The 27,059-nt window shown below is 44.6% G+C and overlaps 1 protein-coding gene across 2 annotated transcripts in view; it reads left to right on the top strand.

The window, feature by feature from the left end:
- NECTIN2 (nectin cell adhesion molecule 2) overlaps nucleotides 1–27,059 on the top strand; it is a 118,598-nt gene that overhangs the window by 21,396 nt on the left and 70,143 nt on the right. For both annotated transcript variants that reach the window (XM_063942603.1, XM_063942602.1), the window contains exons 2-5: nucleotides 3,067–3,399; nucleotides 3,741–4,031; nucleotides 4,165–4,282; nucleotides 7,461–7,612. In XM_063942603.1, coding sequence (XP_063798673.1) covers nucleotides 3,067–3,399; nucleotides 3,741–4,031; nucleotides 4,165–4,282; nucleotides 7,461–7,612 — 894 coding nt within the window. The remainder of the gene's footprint in view (nucleotides 1–3,066; nucleotides 3,400–3,740; nucleotides 4,032–4,164; nucleotides 4,283–7,460; nucleotides 7,613–27,059) is intronic.

Below are 27,059 nucleotides of genomic sequence, written 5' to 3'. Positions count from 1 at the left end.
TGGGTGCGGTGTGGGACCCCCTGGACCCTGGGGTCCTGAGTGCACCGCATATATATATATATATATATATCAGTGTTCCTAGGGCTGTAATTGTTTGTCTTGTACAATGAAGCCGCCTCGTTAACAACAGTCCGCACTAGGACCGCTCCATTTAATGTAGGATACCGAGAAAAGATCGGAGGGAAGAGAATGGGCGGATCAAGGTTCTAGGCATTACCATTAAGTGGCTAAATTAACTTCAAATAATGAAATGTTATTTACACTCACAGGTTAAAATTAAACTTCCTGTTAGGTTATTTTAAAACCTAAAATCATGACTCCCCCACAAGTGCATTTGCTTAGAGCAGGCATTCCCAACCACAGTCCTCAAGGCACACCAACAGTGCAGGTTTTAGTGATATCCAGGCTGCAGCACAGATGTTTAAATCAAAATAACTGAGCTACTAATTAAGTCACCTGTGCTGAAGCCTGGATATCACTAAACCCTGCACTGTTATGCTGCTTTCAGATCGCAAATGCCGGATCCTACCCGGTAAGAGAAACGTGTCCTTACCGGCTGGGATCCGGCATTTGCTCTCCTCTGCTGGCTTTCCGACCCGGCAATATACCGGGTCGGTTGCCATAGCAGCGGGGGGCGCAGCGGGGGTGGAGGCGGCGCTGGGAGATGAGCTCATCTCCTGCGCCGCCTCTCCCTATGCTGTGAATGGGAGCCGTGTCGCATCGAAACGGCTCCCATTCACACTGCACCTGACCCGGTATTCAACCCGGTAATAACCCTTCTTTTTAACCGAGTTGAATTACCGGGTCAGGCGACCCGCTAAATCGGCAAAGGCGCTTTCACATCGCACACTGACTCGTTTCGACACGGCAATATGCCGTGTCGATACCGGGTTATTTGTGCGATGTGAAAGGGGTATTAGTGTGCCTTGAGGACCGTGGTTGGGAATGCCTAGCTTAGACATAGAGGACACTTCATGGACTGTAATTATGTTACTCTATATGAGTAATTCCCTACTAAATCCATAGCAGCAATAGTTTAAATTCCAGGTAAACAAACATTGGCCACTGGTTAGATTTACAATGGGGAAAATATAGCACTGGTCGCAGAAACTACTGTTTTATGAAGCTGATGTTTATTTGTGTTCTTTGTGTACTGGGGAAGTTTATGCAGTTTGTGATGTGCCTGCATTTGTGATTTTTTTTTTATAATAGAATGTTTGTTTTTTGTTTTTGGTGTTTCAAACCAATATATTACTAATCAGTGGAAAGTACCCAGATTTTTATTTTTATCATTTTATATGGAGCCTCAAGGGATCCGCAACGCCCAATTACAGAATACATAAATGACAAATCAAAACAGGACAAAAGTGTCATACAGTTAAAGACAATATGGGACAAGTACAGGGTAAATAAACACTGACCTCAGTATCAGGGTGGCCGAAAACCATGGGATTAGGTGCCTTCGAGGATGGTTTAAGTAAGAAAAGGATAAGCACATTAGGGTTAAGGGCCCTACTCGTGAGAGCTTACATTCTACATTCATATACAGGGTTTATAATTTCTGTTTATCCATAAATCCCTCATCAGAGAAGGATTTAAAGTAATCACTTGCTGCTGCTGTTTCATCTTTCTGTGCAGGCAATATGATGCCCAAATATTTCTTCCTACAATTACGAATGTAATGTGGATGGGGAAGAGCAAGGGTTATGACCCTGCGGCCCTCAATCCTGCAGCTGTGGAACTACACATCCCAGCATGCCATGTCACAGTTTGATCACGCCCTAATAGCAAAACTCTGGCAAGGTATGCTGGAGGCTGCATATTTAATATCCCAGTTAGAACATCAAAAGACGGGGATTATTTATTTAATTTTTTTCCTTTTTTTTGTTTATAGAATTTGTTGTTTTATCTGGAAAACAAAGTCCCAAGCAATTAGAAAAATTGGTTCACCTTAATTAATATTGTATCTTCTTTCAGAAAAGCACCTTTTTTTATTTTAGACATTGACATACATAATACCTTTTACAGCCTGGAGAAGTTTATTATAGCCTTGTTTAGTTTTTCTCCTTCTGTATGATTATGATATGATTAAAATTGTCATATAACATCACACGGATTTGTCACTGTCACAATAGGGTTGTGATCAGTAACCCATGAGAATCAGTAGTGGGTGTTGATTTGTTCAAAGCAAATTAGACTAATAGAAGAAAATGACTTATTACAGTGACTATATAATATTCCCTTTTATTTTGGTGTGTGTTTGTTGGGGTTTTTTTTTTTCTGTAATAGTGTAAATTATGGAATGAAAGTAGGAATTACCCTCTAAAGCATTTTAATTCCGCATGTATTCCCCTCCTGTGCAAAAAAAAAAAAAAACCTGGGAGTCCACCTAGTTGATATACAAGGGTTTGAGAAAACGGCGGTTTGTCATGGACATGATAAAACCGAAAATAGACGCCCATTCCAGTTGTTTCAGGGTGTTTCCTTCTTTCCTGTGTTAATGTTGATGATGTGCCAGTGAGCTTTCCTTTATTGGTGATAGGATTTGCCGTTGTACTAGGCAACAACTCAGGACTTTTTGAGGCCTTGTGTATCCTCCAGAATACGGACACGTGAGCGGTGGTAAATGGCTCACAATATGCTCACTAGGTTCAACTGCTTGAAATAAAGATTTGGCTATTTCAATTGCTATAGTAATATATGCCCCAACCCCTGTTTTTGTTAATACATTTTTGGATTATGTTCTAGACCATTTATGGTGTGCAGAATTGAGGCCAGTGTCAAGCTGTTCTTTCTATCCGAAATAGAACCCTAGGCCAGGCCCAACCGTACCTTGGCTCTACAATAAACCCATGTTTTATGTTGCATTGTGTGCTGTGTTGACCTCACAATTCCAGTTTGCAACTGACCCATCAGTGAGTTATTACTGTCAGAATACAGTACACAAACAATGCCTACATTTTATTGGTGTAATCTACAATATATGTCTTTTCTGTTTTTTTGTTTTGTTTTTTTTTTTTGTTTTCTACTTTACCTTCCACCATATTCATTGTGTTCTGCTCTCAGTCCTGCAGGCCCAACAGGTCTCAGTCAAGGACAAGTTGACTGGCTTCATTGGTCAGGAGGTCATTTTGCCATGCACGATCACCAACCAGGACCCCAACGTGCACGTAAGCCAAATAATGTGGATGAAAGATGGCGTCAATGTGGTGGCTTACAGCCCTGTCCTTGGCACCCACCCGAGCGACGCAGCCCACTTTCAGTTACTGGAGCCCTCAGAAAACAACGCAACACTCCGGATTCTGAATGTCCGTGCCACTGATGAAGGAGAATATGTGTGTGAGGCAACTACCTTTCCACATGGTAACCGCAACGCAGCTACCGCACTGACTGTCAAAGGTGAGAAGTCGCAAAACTGGTGGGCAGGCTGGCGGCTGCTTTTTTATGTTCAGATATTTATTAAGCTTTGGAGAGTGACAAAATGGAGAGAGATAAAGTACTAGCCAATCCGCTTCTAGCTGCCATGTTACAGGCTGTGTTTGAAAAATGACAGGAGCTGATTGACTGGTACTGTCCTGTCTGTCTGTCTGTCTGTCTGTCTCTGTCTCTCTCACTCGCTTAGTACATCTGCCCTATAGTGTTGCTATATGTAACACTATAAAATGATATACTATCCGACCAGAAGAAAGTTTCCTAGTACACAAAATTCCATAGATTAATATGTCCTTATCTCCTTACAGCGATGCCACAAAACTCTGCAGTAGTCAGTTCTGGAGTGGTGGCTGGTGACCAGGAACAGGTTGTAGCTACATGCAGATCGGCCAATGGAAGGCCTCCGCCTGGGATCACGTGGCAGACGAGTCTTGCAGGCAATGTGAGCAATACCGTAACCAATAACAGCGATGGAACATCCACTGTAGTCAGCCAGTACTTGACTAAGCCAACATGGACAGCGGATGGGATGCCGATCCTATGTATCATCAACTATGAGTCAACTGAGACACCCATTCCTTTGAAATTGTCCGTGCAGTGTAAGTACCACTATGTTCTACTCATTCTTCTGTCATATGGACCTTTTAGTATTAAATACACCGTATGCTTTAGCAGAACTGGTAAAAACAATCTGGTTCCAAATGCCCATATTCTAATACTTGACTCTTGTAGACCCCCCTATGGCTACCGTTGATGGATTTGATGACAACTGGCACTTAAATCGCAAGGGTGCTTACCTGAGTTGCGTCGGCAGAGGAAACCCCCCTCCCACGTCATATACCTGGAAAACGTGAGTAGAAATGGGGATACAGTAGGTATGTTGTGGAAGATACAGCACTGCTCTAATCCAAAACTGGTAAATAGAATAGTCTATTTTGCAGGCAGATTTTTTATTTGCTCTGAGGCATATGCATATTGAGTGGCGTTAGGGGTAAATTTACTAGTGGTCAGTGTTGTCTGCAATTTTGAACACATTGGATACATATTTACTATCCTATGCTTTGGAGACTGAAAGCCTAACCACGTGGCATTTTGAAAACCCCTAAATAATTTTGTAGAATTGGATGTAAAGCTTATAGTTTTATGCCCCTTGCATACTGTAAGTGTAAGGGGCATATTTACCATAGCCGCGGTAAGACTTTTTTTAAATATTTTTTTTTCCTACTGTGGCTAAGGTTAATGAGCCTATCGCATGGTAATTCCGATTACACCCGTTGTGCTTGCTGACGATTTTAAGCCAATTAAATTGGAAAATGCACTTGCGCAGTAATTTAATTTTAATAGCTGCATTAAATCTTGTATATGGTAAATGATAAATGACTGGTCTTTGCGCACTGTGATTGCGAGGACTTTTTTTTTGTGGGGGAGGGGTTCATGTATTGCTTCGTGTTTTTGGTTTTCTTTTGTATGTTATTGTTTTATATACTACAAAATTGATTAACATAACTCAATTTCAAAATAAAAAAAGTATGGGGAATAATAGGCAAATCACCTTGTACCCCATAAAAGTACATATAGTACAAATATTGGATAACAGTATAGATGTCTATACTATGTGGGCAAAAGGGATTCTGAACTTGGTCCCAACATCTTTAGCCAAAATAAGGGAGTTTCAGAAACTTTTCACCTGCTCAGGGGATGCGAGAAAAAAAGCATTAAATTCTATTAAAGATTGCTGCTGCTAATTAAATAAGCAAAAACTTGCAGCATTAAGTGGAATTGCGGGTTAACGTGGCTAACTGAATATGCTCTTAAGCTCTGGTAGCACTACAAGAGCCAGAAAGCGTTGTTCTTGCTTGCTGGCATTTGTAGAAATGGTGGCCCTAATCCTGAATAATGTCCCCCGATCCTAACGCTCTATTTAGTAAAGTCCCAGCTACTAATACTGTAAATAGTACTGTCAATGTACATAGTTTTGGCCCCATTCATAAAAATATAAATAATGCTTCATACATTCTTTTTATAGCCTTAACCTCTTCATCCTGTTCTAGTCCTATTTAATCCAATGGGAAATTACAAAAATAAAAATAAACAGAAAACCAGAATGGATGTAGATAAGGAATTACCCCTTGATTGGCTCTCAGCTGAGCTAAATACCCTTCACGTTAGGTGCTGACTGTTTGGTTGTTTTATTTTACATTTTTCCCATTTGGATTAACTCGTTCTTGGACAGGTTGTAGATCAGGGGTGGGCAAATTATTTCAGCTGGGGGGCCGCTTAACACTTCCAGCAAATATTCGAGGGCCACACACAAAATACTCAAAAAGAGATCCCTTTTTACACATTACGGCAGACAGCGCCCCCGTTTTTACACATTACGGCAGACAGCGCCCCCGTTTTTACACATTACGGCAGACAGTCCCTACCCCCTGTCCCCCCCCTCCCCTAAACCCATATTGCAGTTTTTAACTCCCCTCCCTCCCCACCCCTAAACCTACATGACAGCTTAAGCAGTGATCCAGGGGCTGGCTGGACAGGGGGTTTACCTGTTTGTCACAGTGGCAGACGATCCCCGCTGTCAGATGATCTGTGCTGCTGCCGGCCGGACTCACTGCTGATGTGGCCTCTCCTGCTCCCGCTCGCTGCCCGCCGCTTCCTCTCCTCACTGGCCGCCGCTTCTCGACCGCACCTGCTCACTGCAGTGCCCGCCCCCGTGCCTCCCAGCGCATGATAACAGAGGAAATCCCGGTTAGCAGACCCTGTGACGTGACCGGGATTTCCTCAGCGGCGCCGCGTCTGAGAGCAGTGCAATGACAAGCGGCATGTCGGGCCGCTTGTCATTGCACTCTGGTGGGGCACAGCGGGCCAGGCAGGATCGGTCCGCGGGCCGCATCCGGCCCGCGGGCCGCCTGTTGCCCACCCCTATTGTAGATGGAAGCTGTGACCTGTAAGTGCATGCATGCACTTGTAGTACCACAAGTGTAAGCACTGGTTTGCCTACATTGGAGAGACTTCAACTAGATACGAGTTGTGACACTTTCGCGAGCAGAGCAATATAGAAGACTGTTAGTGGTCAGAATGCTGATTTGTGCAATTTTAATTTTTTTTGAAAGTTAAATTATGTAAAAAGCTTACAAATTTCGTTTTTAATTACAAAGGAATATAATAGGGGGAAACCTTTTGGGATAATCTGAGGTCACTTTTTTCGTAAATTTCTTTTTATCATTTATTTTTTTTTTCATTGAAATCAATTAAAATTGGGGTGTATAAACTAATGGAAGTTGATTTTGAGGCAATTTCTTGTTCTTCCCTTTTTTTTTTTTTTTTTTCCATCACCCCCAAAATGACATGTAATTATTGGCCCAATTAAACTCCCAAATGCCTAATTAGTCATTAGGGAGGGTGTCCACTGGGTCCAGAAGAAATTCCTGACATTTTTACCTTTTTTTTTTTTTTTTTTTTTTTTTCCATACCTTCTCACCTGTTTAGGGGGGTGCGGACAAAAAGAGGCGAATTTACTTAGAAAAAAAAGCGAGTTTGGAATTGAATTGCAAATGCAATTCGCAGGCCCAAACTCTCACCAAACTGAATTCCCCTCCTTAGAGCACTAGAGACAACTCTTTCCCTACACTGTGCCTTTTTTTTTTTTTTTTTCCCCAAAAACGTTTTTCCTGTCCCTCTATGAGCAAACCAGATTAAACTGTGAGAAGTTTATTTGTTATTCTCTCATTTTGAGTGTAAGATAGTGTCACTATGTGCTGCTCTGTGGAAGCTGGAGAATATCTTACACATGTCACTAGTGGAAATGGTGGGGCTAAATGTCCCTACTGGATGTATGTATACTCTGCTCTAGCTAGATGCACCGGCTGTAATAACCCAAACCATTATGCCAATTCTACCCAATTTATTTAACATTAACATTAGACCTTGCCAATGCATCTGTAAGCCCAGACCTTGCTTGCTCTTTATGTGGTATTGTTACACGAGAGATTTGAGACCATTCTCTGTTTTGCTGTTTCTCTCCACAGTGCAGATGGGTCTCCACTTCCTAGCTCTGTCCGGGCACAGAACAATATTCTATATGTGGACGAAGTGGATGAGCGCGTCAACAGAACGTTTCTATGTGTAGTCACCAATGCCCTTGGGAGCAGGGAATTCCGTCAGGATGTATTTGTGAGAGGTAAGTAAAGATGCGCTGATATATATATATATATATATATATATATATATATATATATATATATATATATATATATTTATTTATTTTTTTATTGAAGTGTGCTTGGAATGCTGTGGCTGCGTGACCGAACCATAGTCATGATAGAGTGCCTTGATTCCATCCCGCTTGACACAAAGGAGTTTGCTTCCCTTTTCCTCCTAATCTTCACTGTAACCCATACTTGCCTAATGTTTGGATTTCCCCTTCAGGAGTGTATGTGAGGGAGGGGGCGGGGATACTGCGACAACACAGTTCATGTCATCATGGCCCTGCTTCCTGCTGTGCAAGTTCGTAATTTGCATCATAAGGGAGCGGGGCCGAACTGACACTTTGCAGCAAATCTCACCCTCAAGGCTACGCCACCCACTTCCCTAGTTGAAAGTTGTGACTTGCATGACGCTGCATGTAGCTCCTCTGTAGCTAAAATATCTCCCTTGCCGGGTTTTAAGGCAAAATATGATCCGATACAGCTTTCTTTATTGTGCCTTTTAGGGAAATCTCTGTTACTAGCGATGCACCGCATATAGTCTCTGACGCAGTCAAGAAAAAGACACGCAACCATCAACATCTTTACTCCTCCTCCTTTTTCTTTGCACGTCAAACAGGTGTGAGGGAAAATGAGCAAAGGATTACTACCGTATTAAACGGTAATGTGCGCAGTTGAACATTGTTGTCTGTCGGTACATCGTTAGCCACTACATTTCTCCTTAGAATGGCTCATTTAATACAGGCTTCACGTATTGTATGGTTCCAGAATGCAGTAACTGTAGTATTTTCTGTTTTTAAATGTGTATCCATACCCTATATTTTGCAGAGGCAACAAACATTAGAGATGTCAGGGGTGGGGAATGCATAGGCTTCCATCTCAGGGCCTTACACAGCATCGGTTGCATAAGTGATGTGATAGCATTTTGCAGATTTTCGGGCCCGTTCTGCGCTGGCCGGGCAATGCAGTCGCATCAGTGATGCGAACGCCTCTGCTGATCAACAGGCAGGGGCGGATCCAGGCCTATTTTCAGCACGGCCGCGTGACGTCACGCGCAGCAGCTGCGATGGGAAAGATGGCAGCAGTCAGACTGGCTTGGCAGTCAGGGGGCTACCCTTATTTTGATGGGTCTGCAATTGCATTGCAATCGCTTAGCTGGCAGCAATTAGAATGCAAGTGCTAGCATGTGCAGTTTTGCTAAATTGGTAAAACTTCAACTGAAGCTGAATAAGGTCCTCACATAAAGTCGCTGTGGGTAGGAGACAGGACGGTATAAGATCTCTCCCTTTTTGACATTTCTTGAAATAGAGGAATCATAGGTGAGTCAAAATACCTGTCTTTGTAGTGTGCTGACAAACAGGTCTAACAGTAACCCATATTACCTGCAGTTCCCAGCAGGAAAAGGTTTCATTTCATAAAAGAATATGCATGAAAGAAAATTTTCTTTTTCTTGGCAGCGATTTGTTTATTTGACATTTTAATTTTAATCAATGCAAACCATTATGGGGATTTCAATAGTATTGATTTTCAGTTTCATGGTCTGTTCTCTGGTCTTCAAACCATTCTTCATGTTCCCGGCTGAAAACATTTTGAGTAGAAGTTTTGTTGCTAACCTTATCTGGCTGATTGTGAACACAAGGACTTTTGATTTTTAGAACTTTAGCTGCAGTGGAAAATTCAGATAAATGTGTCACAGTAGTGTGGGAAGAAATGTATGGAATTGCAGCAGATAAGGTAAAAATACCGTATTGTGAGCCTTATTCAGAGTTGTTGGCAAACAATTGGGCAAAACCATGTGCAGTGCAGATGAGGCAGTTGTAACATGTGCAGAGAGTTGAGGGGTCATTCCGAGTTGATCGCTAGCTGCATTCGTTCACTGTCCAGCGATCAGGCAAAAAAACTGCACTTCTGCGCATGCGTATGCGGCACAATGCGCACGCGCAACGTACTATTACAAAGATCGATGTAGTTTCACACAAGGTCTAGCGATGGTTTTCAGTCGCACTGCTGGCCGCAGAGTGATTGACAGGAAGAGGGCATTTTTGGGTGGCAACTGACCGTTTTCAGGGAGTGTTCGGAAAAACGCAGGCGTGCCAGGAATACTGCAGGCGTGGCTGGGTAAACGCAGGGCGTGTTTGTGACGTCAAAACAGGAACTGAACAGTCTGAAGTCATCGCAAGCGCTGAGTAGGTATTGGGCTACTCTAAAACTGCAGAAAAAAAGTTTGCCGCCGCTCTGCGATACAAGCGTTCGCACTTCTGCTAAGCTAAAATACACTCCCAGTGGGAGGTGGCATAGCGTTTGCATGGCTGCTAAAAACTGCTAGCGAGCGAACAACTCTGAATGACCACCTTAGATTTGGGTGGGGTGTGTTCCAACTGAAATCTAAATAGCAGTGTAGAAATTAAGCAACCAGTATTTACCCTGCACAGAAACAATGTAACCTACCCAAATCTAAATCTCTCTGCACGTGTTACATCTGCCCCACCTACAGTGTAACATGTATTTGCCCGGTTGCTAACTTTTTTGGTTTGCTAACAAACCTGAATAACCCCCTGTAGGGGAATTGCAGTGAAATGGCAAATTTTAAAAAATTGTAGGGAGGGTTGCCTGGTTCCTACATCTATGAACACAGTTATGCTTTAGACTTAAGCATATGCTGCACCCTGGCCACTTGCCCTGATTCATCATAAAGATGCTCTGCCTCATCCTTTCCTCTTATCTCTCACACTGCAGAAGTTTTCTAACCTATAAGTAGGGAAACAATGCTGGCGCCGGTACAGGCTTTTCTCCCTCTATGGGTGTCCACAACACCCATAGAGTGAGAATATCACCTGTTGCGAGCCGCCGTGCCCGCAAGAGTCTTAGTAGCACTCGCCTTGCCAGCATCCTGGCGGCCGGGATGGCGTTGTTGGTATACTGACAGCCGGCATCCCGGCCATTGGTTTTAAATACTGATTCCACTACCCTTGCAATTGTGTGTGTGTGTATATGTGTGTGTGTGTGTGTGTGTATATATATATATATATATATATATATATATATATATATATATATATATATATATATATATATATATAATATACACATACATACATACATACACACACACACACACACACACACACACACACACACACACACACACACACACACACACACACACACACACGTTGAGTATCCCTTATCCAAAATGCTTGGGACCAGAGGAATTTTGGATATGGGATTTTTCCGTATTTTGGAATAATTGCATACCATAATGAGATATTATGGCGATGGGACCTAAATCTAAGCACAGTATGCATTTATGTTACATATACACCTTATACACCCAGCCTGAAGGTAATTTTAGCCAATATTTTTTATAACTTTGTGCATTAAACAAAGTGTGTGTACATTCACACAATTCATTTGTTTCATATACACCTTATGCACACAGCCTGAAGGTCATTTAATACAATATTTTTAATAACTTTGAGTATTAAAGTTTGTGTACATTGAGCCATCAAAAAACAAAGGTTTCACTATCTCAGTCTCACTCAAAAAAGTCCGTAGTTCGGAATATTCCGTATTTCGGAATATTTGAATATGGGATACTCAACCTGTATATATTTTTTATGTGTATTGATTTTTAAATATTAGTAAATATGTGTTTTAACCACTAAAGCACACAAGAGAATTCCCCCCATTGTCCCTTTTTAAAGACTTTTTTTTTTTAATGATTTTTTTTGTTTTTGTTTAATAAAAACAACATTCAGAGGAGAGGTATGCCAAAGTTGTCATCGGTCTTTGTTTTCCTGTGGCCTCCCGTCTTCCAGGTGATCAGGGTGGGTGATAGATTTAAAGTTTCTCAGTTCCTGGCTTACCAGATGAGGTCACACAATGAGCCGAGGCGATACAATGCGGGTGAGGCATTACAGCGGGGGTGGCACATTTCAAAGCAATGATTTAAATGTCCTGTTTTTCTGCTTCTTCTGGAAGGTATTGAGTCACTGACCATGCGAGACCAGAATCAATGCAAATCATTTTGTGAGAAAAAGGGATAGTCAGAGGCATGTGTCTGTGTTTGGTATATATAATATTGAAAAAAGTAGCTATGGCAATTAATCATACAATAAATAATTAGCTTATTTAGACACAGCAGGGCTTCAGGCCAATGAGACCCTTTTCTAAGCCAACCGTTTATAGCAAAGTGTATGTGTGTGTGTATATAAGGGATATATTCCCTTGATGAAGTCTGTAATGAGTAAAGACAGTGGGGGGAATTTGGTTGTTTTTACGAGCGTCTAAACTAAAGGGTGTCTATCGGAGTTATCAAATTGTTGCTCTGATCAGACGCTCATTAGCCACGGCAGATACATTTTGGCTCACACACGAACCCCCCCCCCCCCCCCCACCCCTTCCCCTTCCCAGAGATGGCAAGCTGAAATGTGCGAAAAGTCGTTTGGATGTCAAAACAGCACTTTTCCCATCGTGGCCATTAGTTTAGTCGGGTTTTGCCACTTTACACGACTAGACCCTGTCTAATTGGTGCAATAATTAAGTAAAGGGTGCACAAAACAATTGAATTGCAACAATGAGCTCCCATTAATTATCTCTGCTTTAAAAACAATTGAATTGCCTCATTAAGAGATGCGTACCTGCTCCCAGGTTTTGGACTCCCAATTTATGAACAGGGAATCACATTTATCTTCCTTTACTTATATGCATATCTTTAGATGTTCTTTTCACTTTTTTTTTTTTTTTTTTTTTTTTTTGGTTAATAAAATAACTTTTTAAAAATAGAAAGTTTATGCACGTTCTCTAAAGCTGTGTACGCTCAAGCTGTGTACGCTCAATTTACGCACCCCTGCGATCGTCGGTGACGTCTTCTGGTCGGCCCTACATGCAGCTCAAACTGAGGGTATTGTCGGCGACCGCATACTCCTGGATGTGGCCACTGCACTGATGATATCTTTTGTAAGATTGCACAGAGTTTGCGCACTATGGGGGTAATTCAGAGTTGATCGCAGCAGCAGATTTGTTAGCAGTTGGGCAAAACCATGTGCACTGCAGGGGGGGCAGATATAACATTTGCAGAGAGAGTTAGATTTGGGTGGGTTATTTTGTTTCTGTGCAGGTTAAATACTGGCTGCTTTATTTTTACACTGCAATTTTTAGATTTCAGTTTGAACACACCCCACCCAAATCTAACTCTCTCTGCACATGTTATCTGCCCCCCCCTGCAGTGCACATGGTTTTGCCCAATCGCTAACAAATTTGCTGCTCCGATCAACTCTGAATTACCCCCTATATCGTTTGTCTGGTAGTTTAAGGGAAATCATTGATGATATTGCATCATTTGCTTGGTCATCTAATGTGTACCCAGCTTTACTCACCTCAGTAACATGATCCAACTTACTAAAGGAAACACTTAACAAACATCAGCACATTTTATACTGTGAACTGGTACTAATAAATACATAGTGTTCCTGCTAGAATGCTGGCAGGGCGCTGAGGTGCGGGCATGGTATCCATGCATGTGCCTCGAAAAGGGGGTGTTACCAGGTGGGTAGTGGGGCACAGCCCCATTGCTATCACTCTTGGGGGCGGGGGGGGGGGAAGATGCCCAGCACTTTTGGTCATGCTGGGCTGACCACAATCTCACCCCTCAAGTTGCCGTGCACTATTCTGTGGGTGGGACAAAAGAGTGCAGGCTGTCCCAGGGGGGCCAGAGTACATTTTACTGTTTTAATATCTGGCAGCTTAGCATGATAATTCTTCTAGTGTTCTGCATAGAAACCAGCTCCCTTATATGTGGACAGACTCCCTTCTGTTGAGGGCTCTGCACAAGATCAGGCTTGAACAGGGAACCAAGATCATCCTAGTATTAGTCTGGACAATCCGTCTGTGTTTTTTCCTTTTTTTTTTTTTTTTTTCTTCTTCTTTGATTCATCCTTTGATGAAATTTCTGTGGTACCCCGAATATTCTACATACAGTGTCCAACTGCACGTGGTGGTGATGTTGTTTAATACAAACCTCCCCTCAGACTATACCAAGGCATTAACCTATGCCTCATTACATACTAGACCTCTCACGAACAGGCAGCAACCCTGCTGAAATCTCTGCTAGGTATCTGGTTATTAATATATAATAGGATTTCTTTGCAGATCTGTTTGGGTTTACTTCTGTCCTCCAACCAGGAGTCTGGAAAGCAACCTAGATTTTAGTTCCTCCCAAGCTTCAGTTGGGTCTTGCAATCTCTACTATTAAGTCCATGAAGTCGGCCCTCTCCCTATTATTACAAGCCCTTAAAGACAACAGTGTCTATACTTACACCTATTAAGGTGCAGATCTCTCGACCTATTATCCCAAGATATGCAACCCCTTTGGATCTACTGTACTGCGTTCCTTAAAGTTCTTAGTAAATTAAAATTCACACCTTCGTTTACTCTCTACAGCAGGCATTCCCAACCGCGGTCCTCAAGGCACACCAACGGTGCAGGTTTTAGTGATATCCAGGTTTCAGCACAGATGGTTAAATCAAAATAACTGACGTACTAATTAAGTCACCTGTGTTCAAGCCTGGATATCACTAAAACCAGGACTGTTAGTGTGCCTTGAGGACCGCGGTTGGGAAACACTGGTCTACAGTATGCTCAAGCACCCTGAAAGCTCCTTCCTCGTCCAGATGTAGCTGCTGTTGTGACATTTAGTTGTAACCTAATGGAGTCAATTGGCCATGAATGGTCTTGTGCCCTTGCAGAATTTTGTTGGCATCCCCTATTCCCCATAGGGGTTGCCGGTGAGATAGGGGAGTGATGCGGTGCCGTTACTGGTATTTCCACGCTTTTGCAAAGTCACTGTGCCAATGCTTGCAACTAATTGAATTGACACCTGTGTGTTAAAGGTTAACAAAATTGTAGGTAACACATGGGTTGCTTGTTTAGAAGACCTGAGCAGAGATTTTCCATGAAGCATGTGTGTAGCGTTTTTGTTTTTAAAGGCCACATGAAATACTTTTTGTTCCCGTGCAGTAATTGCAGATTGTCAGTTCAATGTACATTAAAGCTGTGTCTGTACATACATATTTTAATTATAGATTTTATTTATATCCCATCATGCCAAGTAGATAAGATGATACAACAATGGATGGAGGAAACATATTCTTAATGTAGCTCCCACAAACATCCTTCCCATGTTTTTCAATGACTTCTTTGATCCGTGTGATGAAACCTGCATGAAAGGCAAGTCCGCAATCAACAGGCAGTCATTGTGCTCTGATGCGGCTCTCCAGCTGACAATGCAAGCGCTGGGCTGCTCTGGGAATTCAGTTGAGGGAGGGGCTGGGGGAAGGTACAAGATGGAAATCTCCAGCATCCAGCAACACGTTTCATATACTGTATTTATGCCTATTGAAGCAACTAAGTCAATTATTATTATCATCACCACTCGATGCAGCAGAGCACCGATAACTTGCTCGGCGATCTCTCACTGGATCGCTTCTGTGCATTACTCCCCACCCCCTCCACCCCTCCTTTTCTAATCTGTTTGCTGTGCCCGTACTTGTGGAATGAAACTATTTTTGCCCTGATCATACTTTTTTTTTTTTGCTACTGTATGTTTGCCATTTTGATAATGTGACTTCAGAAGAACAGTAACTATTTTTGTTCTTGTATTGTAAAAGAATATGTATGATGGGTCTCGGATATGCAGCATTATGTGACCTATGGGAGACATTTACTAAGCAGTGATAAGAGCAGAGAAGTGCCCATGGCAACCAATCCGCACTGGAGTAACATCTATAATTTGCATACTATAAAATGATACAGAGCTGCTGATTGGTTGATGGGGCAACTTCTCCACTGGCTCACTTCGCAGCTCTTATCACTGCTTAGTAAATGTCCCCCTTTAATCTCGTTTTGGTATATTATTTGATCCTAGTGGATTCATTCCCACATTCATAGTTGGTACATTGTTCATGCAGCCAAAATGCATAGCAAACGTATAAACAGGACCCCTTTGCAGTGAGCTTCCTCTGTCTGCTGTGCTACATCCAGGCAGGCTTATCATTTTATTTGATAAACTCTCGGGCGTTTGAGCGCTTTTATTACGGTGTTGTATAATTATTTTCATGTGTACAGTGAGTAGCACACTGGAAAAGCCAGTGTTCAGATAAGCTCAGAGATTGCGTAGTTGAAAGCATTTGGTATTTCATACCGTTATGAGAACAGAGACAGTAGAATAAATTATTTTGCATACTGTGTTATACTGAACATCACTTCCAGTGTGTGCACAGACCACACTTTATTCCTGTGTGCCCGTTACTTTGCATACAGTGAGTTCTGTATGGACTTGTAATCACAAATTCAACTTTATCTTTAGAGTTCATATTAGAAATCCTCGGGTGTGTTCTTGAGAAAACGTTTGGCTGTACTAACATTTCTTAAAGTACTTACATGCTATCGCTAAATTTCAGGGTTGACTATATAAAGTACGCTTGCTTGACGATGGGGTGGGGATAAGTTCCCGGATCTATGTGTTTTCAAACGAGGCTGGTAAGCGGAGATTTTAAATATCACCGTGGAGGTTAATTAGCCATGATGAATTACAGCAGCTGATTGAGTATTGTCCATAACGTGAATAATTTACCCCCAATGTAAAACTTAAGCCTATTACAAGGCAGCGTTTTGCTTTTATACAGATCATGGAACATACATGTAGCCTCTAATATCCTTTTTTTTTTCCCACTTCTAGTAGCGTGTGGTGTGCGTGACCTGACCGCCGGTCAGCATACCGATGCCGGGATTCCGGCAGGTTATGTGATTGTAGGTCTTCTGACTGCTGGTCACATAACTACATCCCCTTCTGTGTGTGGTTTGCGTGACCGGTGGTAGGAAGACCGCCAGTCAGCATACAGACGCCGCAATCCCGGCGGGGGTGATAAGTGCAGCAAGCCCCTTGCAGGTTCGCTGCGCTCATCACACTGCGAGCTCATTGGCAGCCTACGGTCGCCACTGGTTCTATTCCTACTCTAGACACCCACGAGTGGGAATAGTCTCTGTTGGTCGGCATGCCGACCGTCGGGATTGTGAGGCGGTAGGATGTAGGGGGAGGTTATGTGATTGTGGGTCTCCTGACCACATCCCCTTCTAATAGACAAGTTTCACAATGATTGTAAAGTGACTGAATGTGGAGGGCAGGCAATTTTAAGTGCTAGGAGGAAGGCGACCCACAAAAGAAAGACTGCCTTCTATTCTCCGTTTTCAGTGTCCCGGTAATCCTTTATTAAAGTCTATGTTTATAGGACCCTATTCCTATATGGAATGCAGATTGCTGAAAATTGCAAACAAGCGATTTTTTGCAATCTGCGCATGCGCCGCGTCCACACAGCGTGAGTACGGGTCATCAAAGTATGATCACATCCCGAAAGGATGCGTTCACACTTTGACAGGGTTGGCCATTCGGGGGGCATCAACGCGGCGTTGCGGGGGCATGGCGGTGTCTCTGTCTTCTGACACATTTTGTGTAGGGAAGACTGGATGGGGCAAGAAGTATCTGCCGTCATTTTTATGTTTTGTGTTACTCCATTTCTATTTGGTTTCTTTTTCCTTTTCTAGGGGATTAATGTTACAATTTAGCAAATTTTAAATAAGTGAGGAGAGCTCATTTGTTTCCATGACCTAGTTATAGGATATGTTGCATTATTACATTACGGCATTAAATAAACTGGCTAGTATGTTTATGGTAATATCTCCTTTGAGCATAAACACCGCTTCTGTTGAATAGTCTATTCTTCAAACATAGTACAATATAATGTGCCTAGTCGTGTTTAATATTAATAACACGCATTGCTGTTCTTCTGAATGAACCCATAGCGTTATAATTAGAGTAAACTCTGAATACAGATTAAATATATATAAAGGTAAAATTATAAGCAGAATCAGTAGTTCTATTTCATCCTGTAATCATTCAATTTTTCATAATGCCTCCTGTAAGCACTGACCTGTTAATTCAGCAGTGTGTTTGGGTTCAACCATACACTCCAGAGCTATCTAGTTTCCAGAGAACTTGGAGCAAGGAAAAAACTTGACCCCTTAGCGCAGTGATGAAATTTTGGACTAGGGAATGCAGTGTGTGTGTGTGTGTGTGTGTGTGTGTGTGTGTGTGTGTGTAAATTTTTTTTATATATATATTTATTACACACACACACACACACACACACACACACACACACACACACACACACACACACACACACACACACACACACACACACACACACACACTCTCCTTCTGCGCTATTTGGAATAGAAAATCTTTTTTTGTATAAAATATTAGATCTGGCTGCCTTATCCCACCTAAGTTCTCTGTTAGAAAGAATGACAGAAATAGAAAATATATAACAATAGTGGGATTGGCGCCTCTGGCTAAAAGGTCAACACCCAGCAATTAGTCACACCCACATGGTGGTTTTACACAAAAGTGAAGTCAAATATTAACATGGAGACTAATAACAATCAATATGTTCCTCTATAACAATTTATTAAAATCCATAAAAGATAAGATCTGTGTCCATAATCATACAGAAGTTTCTGAGGTAAACTCCTTCCATTGTTGACACAGTTTGAAGGTCACCATGAAAATAAATGTACAGATGTTTCTTTACAAGCTCCTCCTCTTGTTATTTCAAAGACTGAGGTCACATCAGAATGAGAGAGAATTTAACGCGTTTCGTCTCATACCGAGACTTCATCAGGGATACATCTAAAAGTGGTTCAAAAAACATTATGAACAATTTATAATATTACATTAAAACCAACAGGAACATATTGGTAAGCAGGCAAACTGAATAGAAGATAATGAAAAAGGGGGAAAAAAGAAAGGAAAGAATCATCCATTACAGACTAGACTTAGAAGAGAGACGGCTTAATCACAAAATGTTAATTGCCTATAAATTAAGGTATCAGGCCAAACTGATCTTGGAAATTTGAGTCCGGCAGGGAGGCCACCGCTCAATTAGATGCATGGTCCACAGTACCTGTTTATTTTAAAAGTATTAGTCAGTAATATATTTTGTATAGATAATATTAATATGCAGGGAGACGCATACCTCATGAGATAAGTAAGGATGTATATCACTCAGGAAATTCAACTGTTCTTGGGTATCTGTATCAATCAGGCAAGCCACAGCTCTTTTAATGCGTGGTCCAATGCCTGTCTATTTGAGAAGTCTTGGTCCGTTATACATTTATATTGGTAACATTTTGATTTATACTGGTTCCACAAATGTGGAGACGCGTACCTCACAGAGTGGATAAAGACATATCACTCGAGATTCAATTGCGAGAGAGTGCTCAAAAGATCTATTGAACCTATTGAATATATTACATGACATTACTGCCCATAGCCAAGATAAACTGATCAAAACAATTAAATTAACTCCTGAATTGAACTTAATTCCCGTCATGTATACGTGAACTGGAAGCAACTCCAGTATATACTTTTTTTTTTTTTTAATAGAGTAATTTTTATTCAACAGCGTTTTTATATATACAGACATTTCAGTGTACACTGGGAAGCACATTTGGAATTACACGTTGTTCAAAGCATTTTTGTCACCAAGGATATACATATACTGATACGAATGACATTTCCCGTGTTGCATTTCCCGTGCATTCTTCCCACAATATACATATTTTCTGAAGTCTGTAACCAGGTCGTGATTCACATACTTAACATTTTATAATGTTCCCCCACCCAGGACCTGTATTATAATTACCCCGTCTAGCAGGCCTTGAATAGCCCACAACCCCTCTACCCCCAAACAAACCCTTTAACTAACTTAAGCCTAGTTAACCTAACATATGTGCGGTGTGGTGTGGCAACTAGATATGTAAACAGCTATGATAGAGGAGAGATGAAGGTCCGGCCCAGCGCCCCAGGGCCCAAATAACACACCGCAACGAAGGCCGGAGCCCTCTAAGTCCGAAGGGCAAGGGATGAGTATGTGGAATTGATCCAGGGAGACCATATCTTCTCGTATTTGGTAAGGGCATTATATTTCATGTATACATAACGTTCTTTTGTTAGGGTATCATTTACCAAACCTTTAAAAGCATGCATCGCGGGAGGTCGCGGGGCCATCCACGTCCGCGCGATGCACACCTTTGCAAGAGCGCACATGTTGCGGGCGTACAAGTCTTCCCAGCGGGACCCAGAAACGGGGTCTCCCACCCCCAAAATGCAGAATGGCGGAGTCAGCAAACTTCTCTGTATCCCCGTATGTTCCAGAATCGACCCGACCCCAGCCCAGAACACCTGCAGCAGCGGGCATTCCCATGTGAGGTGCCAGAATGTACCTCCGGCAACCCCGCACTTGGGGCAAGCATCAGCGCGATCTGTCCTAAATCTGGCCAGCCTGCTCGGCGTCATGTATGATCTATGCAGAATAAAAAACTGTATCTGTTGAAACCGCAGCGATTTGGTGACCTGGCTCGGGTTACCCAGAGCGCCCTCCCAGTCTTCCCCGTCCATGGGACCCACGTCGCTCTCCCATCTCTCCCTAAGACTCGAGAGCGGGTCTGCATGTGTCGTTTGAAGGAGATACGAGTAGGTAAAAGAGATCACCTTAACTCGACCCAGTGAATGTAGAAATGCTTTCATGGGGAAGGGGAAAAGCGTCGGGGAAGAATCTGCGAATTGCGCCTGCAGGGCGTGTCTCAGTTGTAAGAATCTGTAAAAGTGAGAGTTCGGGAGTCCAAACTCCTCCTTCAATTGCTGAAATGATTTTAACGTACCATTGCTATATAGCTGGGACACCGAAACTATCGAATACGGAGCCCATACCTCCTCACCCCCCAGGGACCCCAGTTCACTGAGCAATCTGGAGTGCCACAGAGAAGTATCCGGGTCCATTCCCTCGTACCCAAGCAGGGCCTTCAATGCCAACCATATCTTCATAGCCTGGAAGACAATAGGAGGTGAGAGTCTGGAAGGGTTACCCCCCCCCCCAAGACCTGTGCCGGGGAAAGACCTGGGTAGTAGCATCTAAGGAACGCCCAGCCTAGTCCATCTTCCTCCCCTCCTCGAAGCCACATACCAATGTGTGATAGCTGAGCAGCATAATAATACAGTTGGAAGTGGGGTAAGGCCAACCCGCCGTCCCTTTTTTGTCTGGTAAGAGTGGATAATTTTATTCTGGATCTTTTATTGGCCCATATCAAGGACGTCAGGACACTACATATTTCCAGCGTTCTTCAGAAAATTAAATAAACAGGGGACTGCAATAGAACATACAATAGTTTAGGCAACACTACCATTTTAATGAGGCCGACTCTACCCGTCATGGTCAGTGGCAGCTTGCACCAAGCTCTCGATTTGCGCACAACCGTCTGTACCAGAGGGTCAAGGTTTAAGGGCACAAAGTCCGATGGGTCGTTAGTGACCAGGATCCCTAGGTACTTAAACTGGACTGTCCAACACAGCGGTAAGGATATTTTCGGAGTCTGGGGGGGGGGGGGCCTATAACGGGCATGATAAACGATTTGGACCAGTTTATGCGGAGACCCGAGTACCCACCAAAGGTCTCTATGACCCGCAACACAATGGGCATATCCACCGCGTAGTCTCGGAGGAAAAGCAACAGGTCATCCGCATAAAGGGCCAATTTGTCAGTGCAGGGACCCGTACTGATTCCCTCAATGTCCGGGTGTGACCTAATCAAACAGGCCAGGGGCTCCATGGCTATGGCAAACAGGGCAGGAGAGAGGGGACATCCCTGTCTGGTGCCCCGTGTCAAAGGGAAGGAGGAGGAAATGTATCCATTCACCAGGACCCTGGCGCGTGGATTCTGGTATAACAGTTTGACCCATTGTATAAAGTTAGGGCCAAAGCCCATGCTCCTCATAACTCCCCACAGGTAGGGCCACTCAACGCTATCAAAAGCCTTGGCCGCGTCCAATGAGACCACGACCTCGTCCGAAGGGAAATCATGAGGAGCCTGCAAAATAGTGTACAGCCTGCGCAAATTAATGGATGTGGATTTCCCAGGCATGAAGCCGGTTTGATCGGGATGGATTATAGATTCAATCACCGTGTTGAGACGGACCGCAAGAATTTTCGCTAGGATCTTAGCGTCTGTGGGAATGAGGGAGATCGGCCTGTATGACTCCAAGAGTTTAGGGTCCTTACCAGGTTTTGGAAGCATTATTAGAATAGCCTCGGACATTGAGGGAGGAAGGCAGTCAGCGGCAGATATATTAACATACATGTCTAGTAGCTGAGGTCCAAAAAACTTAATGTACTGTTTGTATAGTTCCGTGGGAATACCGTCACTACCCGGGGATTTACCACTAGGAGCCGCCTCAACCGCCGACGTCACCTCTTCCAAGGTCAGAGGCGCGTCCAGGGCGTCCCTAGCCTCAGGGGAAAGTTTAGAAAGGGGGATATTTGTCAGGTAGAGGTCTAGCTCCTCCCCGGAACATGTCAGTCGACTATTGTATACCTCCCTAAAATAACAGAGGAGCAGCTGTGCAATGTCGGGGGTGTTATCTTTCATGGAGCCGTCGGCGCCAAGCAGCTGCGCTATCGTGGTCCCAGGTCGGTCATAGTGCACCAAGTGGGCCATCAAACTACCTGGTCTGTCTGCCTGCATGTATATATTATTGGCCCTGAACAAGAGGGAGCGTGCATTTTTGTCTGAGAGGTGAGCCAGCCAGGCCTCCTGAGCCGTCAGCCAGCGGGCCTTCAGCGCAGGGGTGCCCTCAGTCAGGTAGCGTGTCTCCAGGTCCCTGCACTCAGTCTCAAGCTGTCTTTCTGTCGCCCTGCGAGCCACCTTGCAGGCAGCAATTTTGCCAATTAAGGTACCTCGCAAATACGCCTTGAATGCATCCCAAACAACCGGGGCCGTGTCCGCGTTATCCGCGAAAAATCCCTCCCATGTGGGCGCTAATTCTGGGCAATCGCCCAGCTGGGCAAGCCAGGATGGATGCAACCTCCAATATGACTGTCCCCTCTGACAGTCCCCAACCAGTGACAGCACCAGGGGTGAATGATCGGACACCCCCCGTGCCTCGTGATGGGCGTCCGTCACGCCAGGCAAAAGCTCAGGTGAGACCAGGGCCAGGTCGATTCTGGAAAAGGAGCCATGTGTACCCGAATAACAGGAGTATTGCCGAAGAGTAGGGTTCCGAACCCTCCAGACATCTACCCACTGCATACTGTCTAGAAACTCTGCAAATTTAGATTTGGGAGGAATCAAGTCGCCCCCCGCTCCCTGTCTCGAAGGAGCCCTCCATCTGTCCAAAGAGGCATCCAACACAGCGTTGAAGTCCCCCAGGCAGATGACAGGAGTATGGGGGGAGGAGGCAACAAATGAGGCGGCCTTTTGCAGGACATCATAGGAGAATGGGGGGGGAACATACACAGACAATAGGAAAAAATTACGTGAAAACAGTTTGCACTCTAGAAATACATATCTACCATAAGGATCTGTATTTACCCTGATCATCTCAAACTGTACAGTCCTCCTTATCATCACCGACACCCCTCGGGAATAAGAGGAGTGCGAGGAATGATACGCCCACCCTACCCAAGGCCTGCGGAGCGACAACAGCCTATTCCCCTCCAAGTGGGTTTCACTCAAGCAAATGATATCCGGGCCATATTTCTTGATCATTTTAAATACTAGGGATCGTTTAACTTTGTTGTTGATGCCCCGGACATTCCATGCCAGAAATTTCAAGGGAGGCATGTCAGTCGAAGTATCAACAGGGACACAGCTCTTCTAGCAACCACCCGTCCAACCGGTGCTTCGCACTTGTAATCATGTCGTCCGCAGGCCCCGAGCCGGACCCCATAAAGCAGTGCAAGCCCACCACACCCTCTGAGTGACAAGTATATAGGCTTCTTAAATTCAAAACAAGCAACAGAATAACTGCTGAGAGGCCAACAGCGGCCCCCAAACTTCCCCCCACCCCGTATACCTCCCCGAACTGTGGTATACCCATATCCCTAACTAAACTCTAACCTTGGAGATCCCAAAGCCTACGGCAACACTGTACCAGGTGTACAGATCAAAACAACCCCAATACAAAACCCTTTTGTACGTTAATGTCACTTCTCAGCAAAGTCCAGAACCATTAAACTAGAGGAAGCTCCCTGGACTTATACTTGCGGAATGTTGGCCCATATAGGAGGGCGACCCGGTGTCAGTCTGGTGCCAGCTGGCGGACCCCCGGAGCATATCTGTCCAACCAGGACGCCGCCTCCCTCGGCGAGCCGAAGAACTTTGTCTACCCGTCCGCCACCACACGGAGCCTGGAGGGGAACAGCATCGAGTAGGGCAGATTCAAGTCTCGAAGACGTCTCTTAATGGGAAGAAACTGGGCCCGGTCTTTTTGAACGTCCACTGCAAAGTCCGGAAATGCCGACACCCTGATTCCATTCCGGAGCAGGGGGCCCTTCACACGGCCCAGGCGCAGGACGGAGTCCCGATCCTTGTAGTGCAGGAACTTTGCTATAAAAGTTCGTGGCGGGGCGCCTGGGGGTAAAGGCCGGAAGGGCACACGGTGAGCCCGCTCCACTGCAAACTGGGAGGTTAAGGATTCAGCGCCATATGCCTCTTTTAGCCAGGACTCCAGGAAATCTTCAGGATGTGCCCCCTCCTCCTTTTCGGGGAGGCCCACGAATCTCACGTTGTTTCTGCGGAGTCTGCCCTCCATGTCCAGGAGTTTGGTTTGCAACGTCGCGACTTGCTGTGTAACTGCAGACACCGATCGCTGTAGAGGGCCACTGAGGTCCTCCAAGTTGGAGACCCTTGTCTCGGTTTCGCCCACTCTCTCCCGTATTCGCTGGACGTCCTGCCGCATCAACGATAAATCACACTGCACCTTCTCCATTTTGTCCGACAGACGTTGTTCGCTGGCCGCTATGGCCTCCAGGACCTGCTGGATGGAGGGAGCGGGTGACTGTGTATTCGCCCCCGAGTCGGCCCCGGCCGAGGGATCCATTCTGGCAGGGGGGGAGAGCTTAGGGGATGACTGCGTCGGCTGGGTTGCAGGCTGTCGTGCAAACTTCTCCAATTTAGCCGCGGCCGCGCTCTGGCCACCCCTCACCATCGTATCAATGCCCAGCAAAACTCAGAGTCTCGATATTCAGTGTCAAGAGGTATTGCAGTGGGTGGTGAATGCAGTATCAGCAGCACGCCAGGCACTGGGAGAGCCAGCTGCCAGGCCGATGGGAGAAGGGGGGACCAGGTGAGTTCAGTGGTATATAAATGTAAATCCAATATGTGGTGTTCCAAGGATAAAGGCAAAGGCAGGGTAGCTGGGACCAGTCCAAACTCCTCCAGCCCAGCACGATCTTCGCACTCACTGCACCCTGCTGTGAGGAGGGAGACAGGAAGCTGCAGGCAAGATGGCCGCCCAGCACACTGATTTCTCCTTCTTCTCACCCTGCACCAACCTTCAAGGGAGCTGAATTATGCCTGTGTGGAGCCCTGGGGGTGCAGGAGTGAGGTGCCGCTGTCCTCCGGAGCTGCCAGCCGCTGTGTCCGCCTCGGGCGCGCGATCGCGCGCACACGCACCCGGCGGAGCTCCAAAACTGAGGCCGGGGATTGAGTTGCGGCCTAGGCCCGGAGTCCGGGCGGCCGCTGGCGCGGGCCGGGAGTGCTCGCACAGATCAGCAACTGTGCCTGCCACTTCCCCAGTGCTGCCAGGCAGGAGGGGAGACCAGGGAAGACCGCAAAAAAGAGCCCCAGGATTGTTTCAGGATCAATATCCAGGGAGCTCCTCGATCCTGCTGCCTAGTCCCTTGCCGCCGTGGCCACGCCCCAACTCCAGTATATGCTTATCATCCACAGAAAACAACTTAACAGCTGCTACAAAAATCCACCTAGCATGTGCATATTATTATCATAAAATATATTTAGTAATCAGTATCATTGCCATAAATGCGGCCATAATCAGAAGCGTGCCCATGCAGATTAATAAGTGCCACCCCATATATAATGATTATTAAATTCCTTACCATCCAGTGAAAATATCAGTGGGACTCCTGAGTGAGAGAGATAGGAGAGAGGGCTCTGTCCCTCCTTATAAGGGGAAGGTGTGATTACATCACTTCCTCTCCAATTGTGATTGGTGATGAAAGGAAGATTAATATTTTAGGCTTTACAAGCATACATATGCTATAAATTGCCCTGAGATTATAGTGTGTGCATAGTGCTACTATCTTATGTGAAAACCGTTCTTTATATAGAATAAATAACAGTACAAATAACTTAATTAGGGAATGCCACATAATGCTTTGCTGTGTCCCATAATTCCTCTATGCAGGGATACACATGATTGACACCCAGCACAACCAATTAGAGGGGAACAGGGCGCCATATAGCTATTTCAGTGAGTGATTAGAATATACAACTGTAATAAAGTACCACTTTCCGGCCATCCAGTGCTATCAGCCGTCACAATGCGGCTGCGCTTCCGTCCCTCCCGCTATCCATGGCGCCACCAGACACCCCCTTGCGACAAACGCATGGTGCTGGAACTGGAAGTATTTGTGTTCCAGCGCCATGTTCGTTTGCTTTCCACCTGATAAGCAGTGGGCAGTTCACCACTGTCTCATAGCGGTCATGTGACCACCTCCCTTGTGTTACAGGACGCCCAATGAGATGTCAGACGCTGACTAGAACCACATCATGGCGCTGGTACCAGAAATAAATGCGTTCCAGCGCCATGTTAAAAAGCGTTCCACCTATTTAACAGTGAACAGTCTATATAATTTTAGTTTTTATTATTAATCATACTTGAAGAGAAAACTAAAATAAAAATAAAATTACATATATTATAAACGTGATACTTTTTTCTAAATAAACTGCCTGTGAAGTGCTATACCAGGGGTGGGCAATTATTTCAGCTGGGGGGCCGCTTAACACTTCCAGTGAATAGTCTAGGGTCACACACAAAATATCTTGTAAATCGGGTCTGAACTGCGCATGCACTGCAGTCCCTACCCCCCTTCCCCCCTCCTCCCCTGAATCTATATAGCAGTCCCTACCCCCCTTTCCCCCCACCTATATAGCAGTGCTCAGCCAGTCGGGCCGCTTGTCATTGCACACTGATGGGAGACAGCGGGCCAGGCAGGATCGGTTCGCGGGCCGCATGTTGCCCACCCCTGTGCTATACTATTAACCTTCCATCAGAAGGACCAAATGACATACTAAATAGTCATATGGTAATAGTGCCACATAGGTGCAACAATGTCTGTTATATTGCAGTAGTACACTTAATCTGATATTGGCCCCATTTCTAGAAAGACAACTCATTATCTATTGACAAAGGGGGTAATTCCAAGTTGATCGCAGCAGGAAACTTTTTAGCAGTTAGGCAAAACCATGTGTGCTGCAGGGGGGGCAGATATAACATGTGCAGAGAGAT

This window comes from Pseudophryne corroboree, chromosome 10 (genome assembly GCF_028390025.1).
Source record: "Pseudophryne corroboree isolate aPseCor3 chromosome 10, aPseCor3.hap2, whole genome shotgun sequence".
NCBI classification, from domain to species: Eukaryota; Metazoa; Chordata; class Amphibia; order Anura; family Myobatrachidae; genus Pseudophryne; species Pseudophryne corroboree.
Note: the sequence above shows the minus strand (reverse complement) of the source record. Positions and strands in the feature narration are given on the sequence as shown.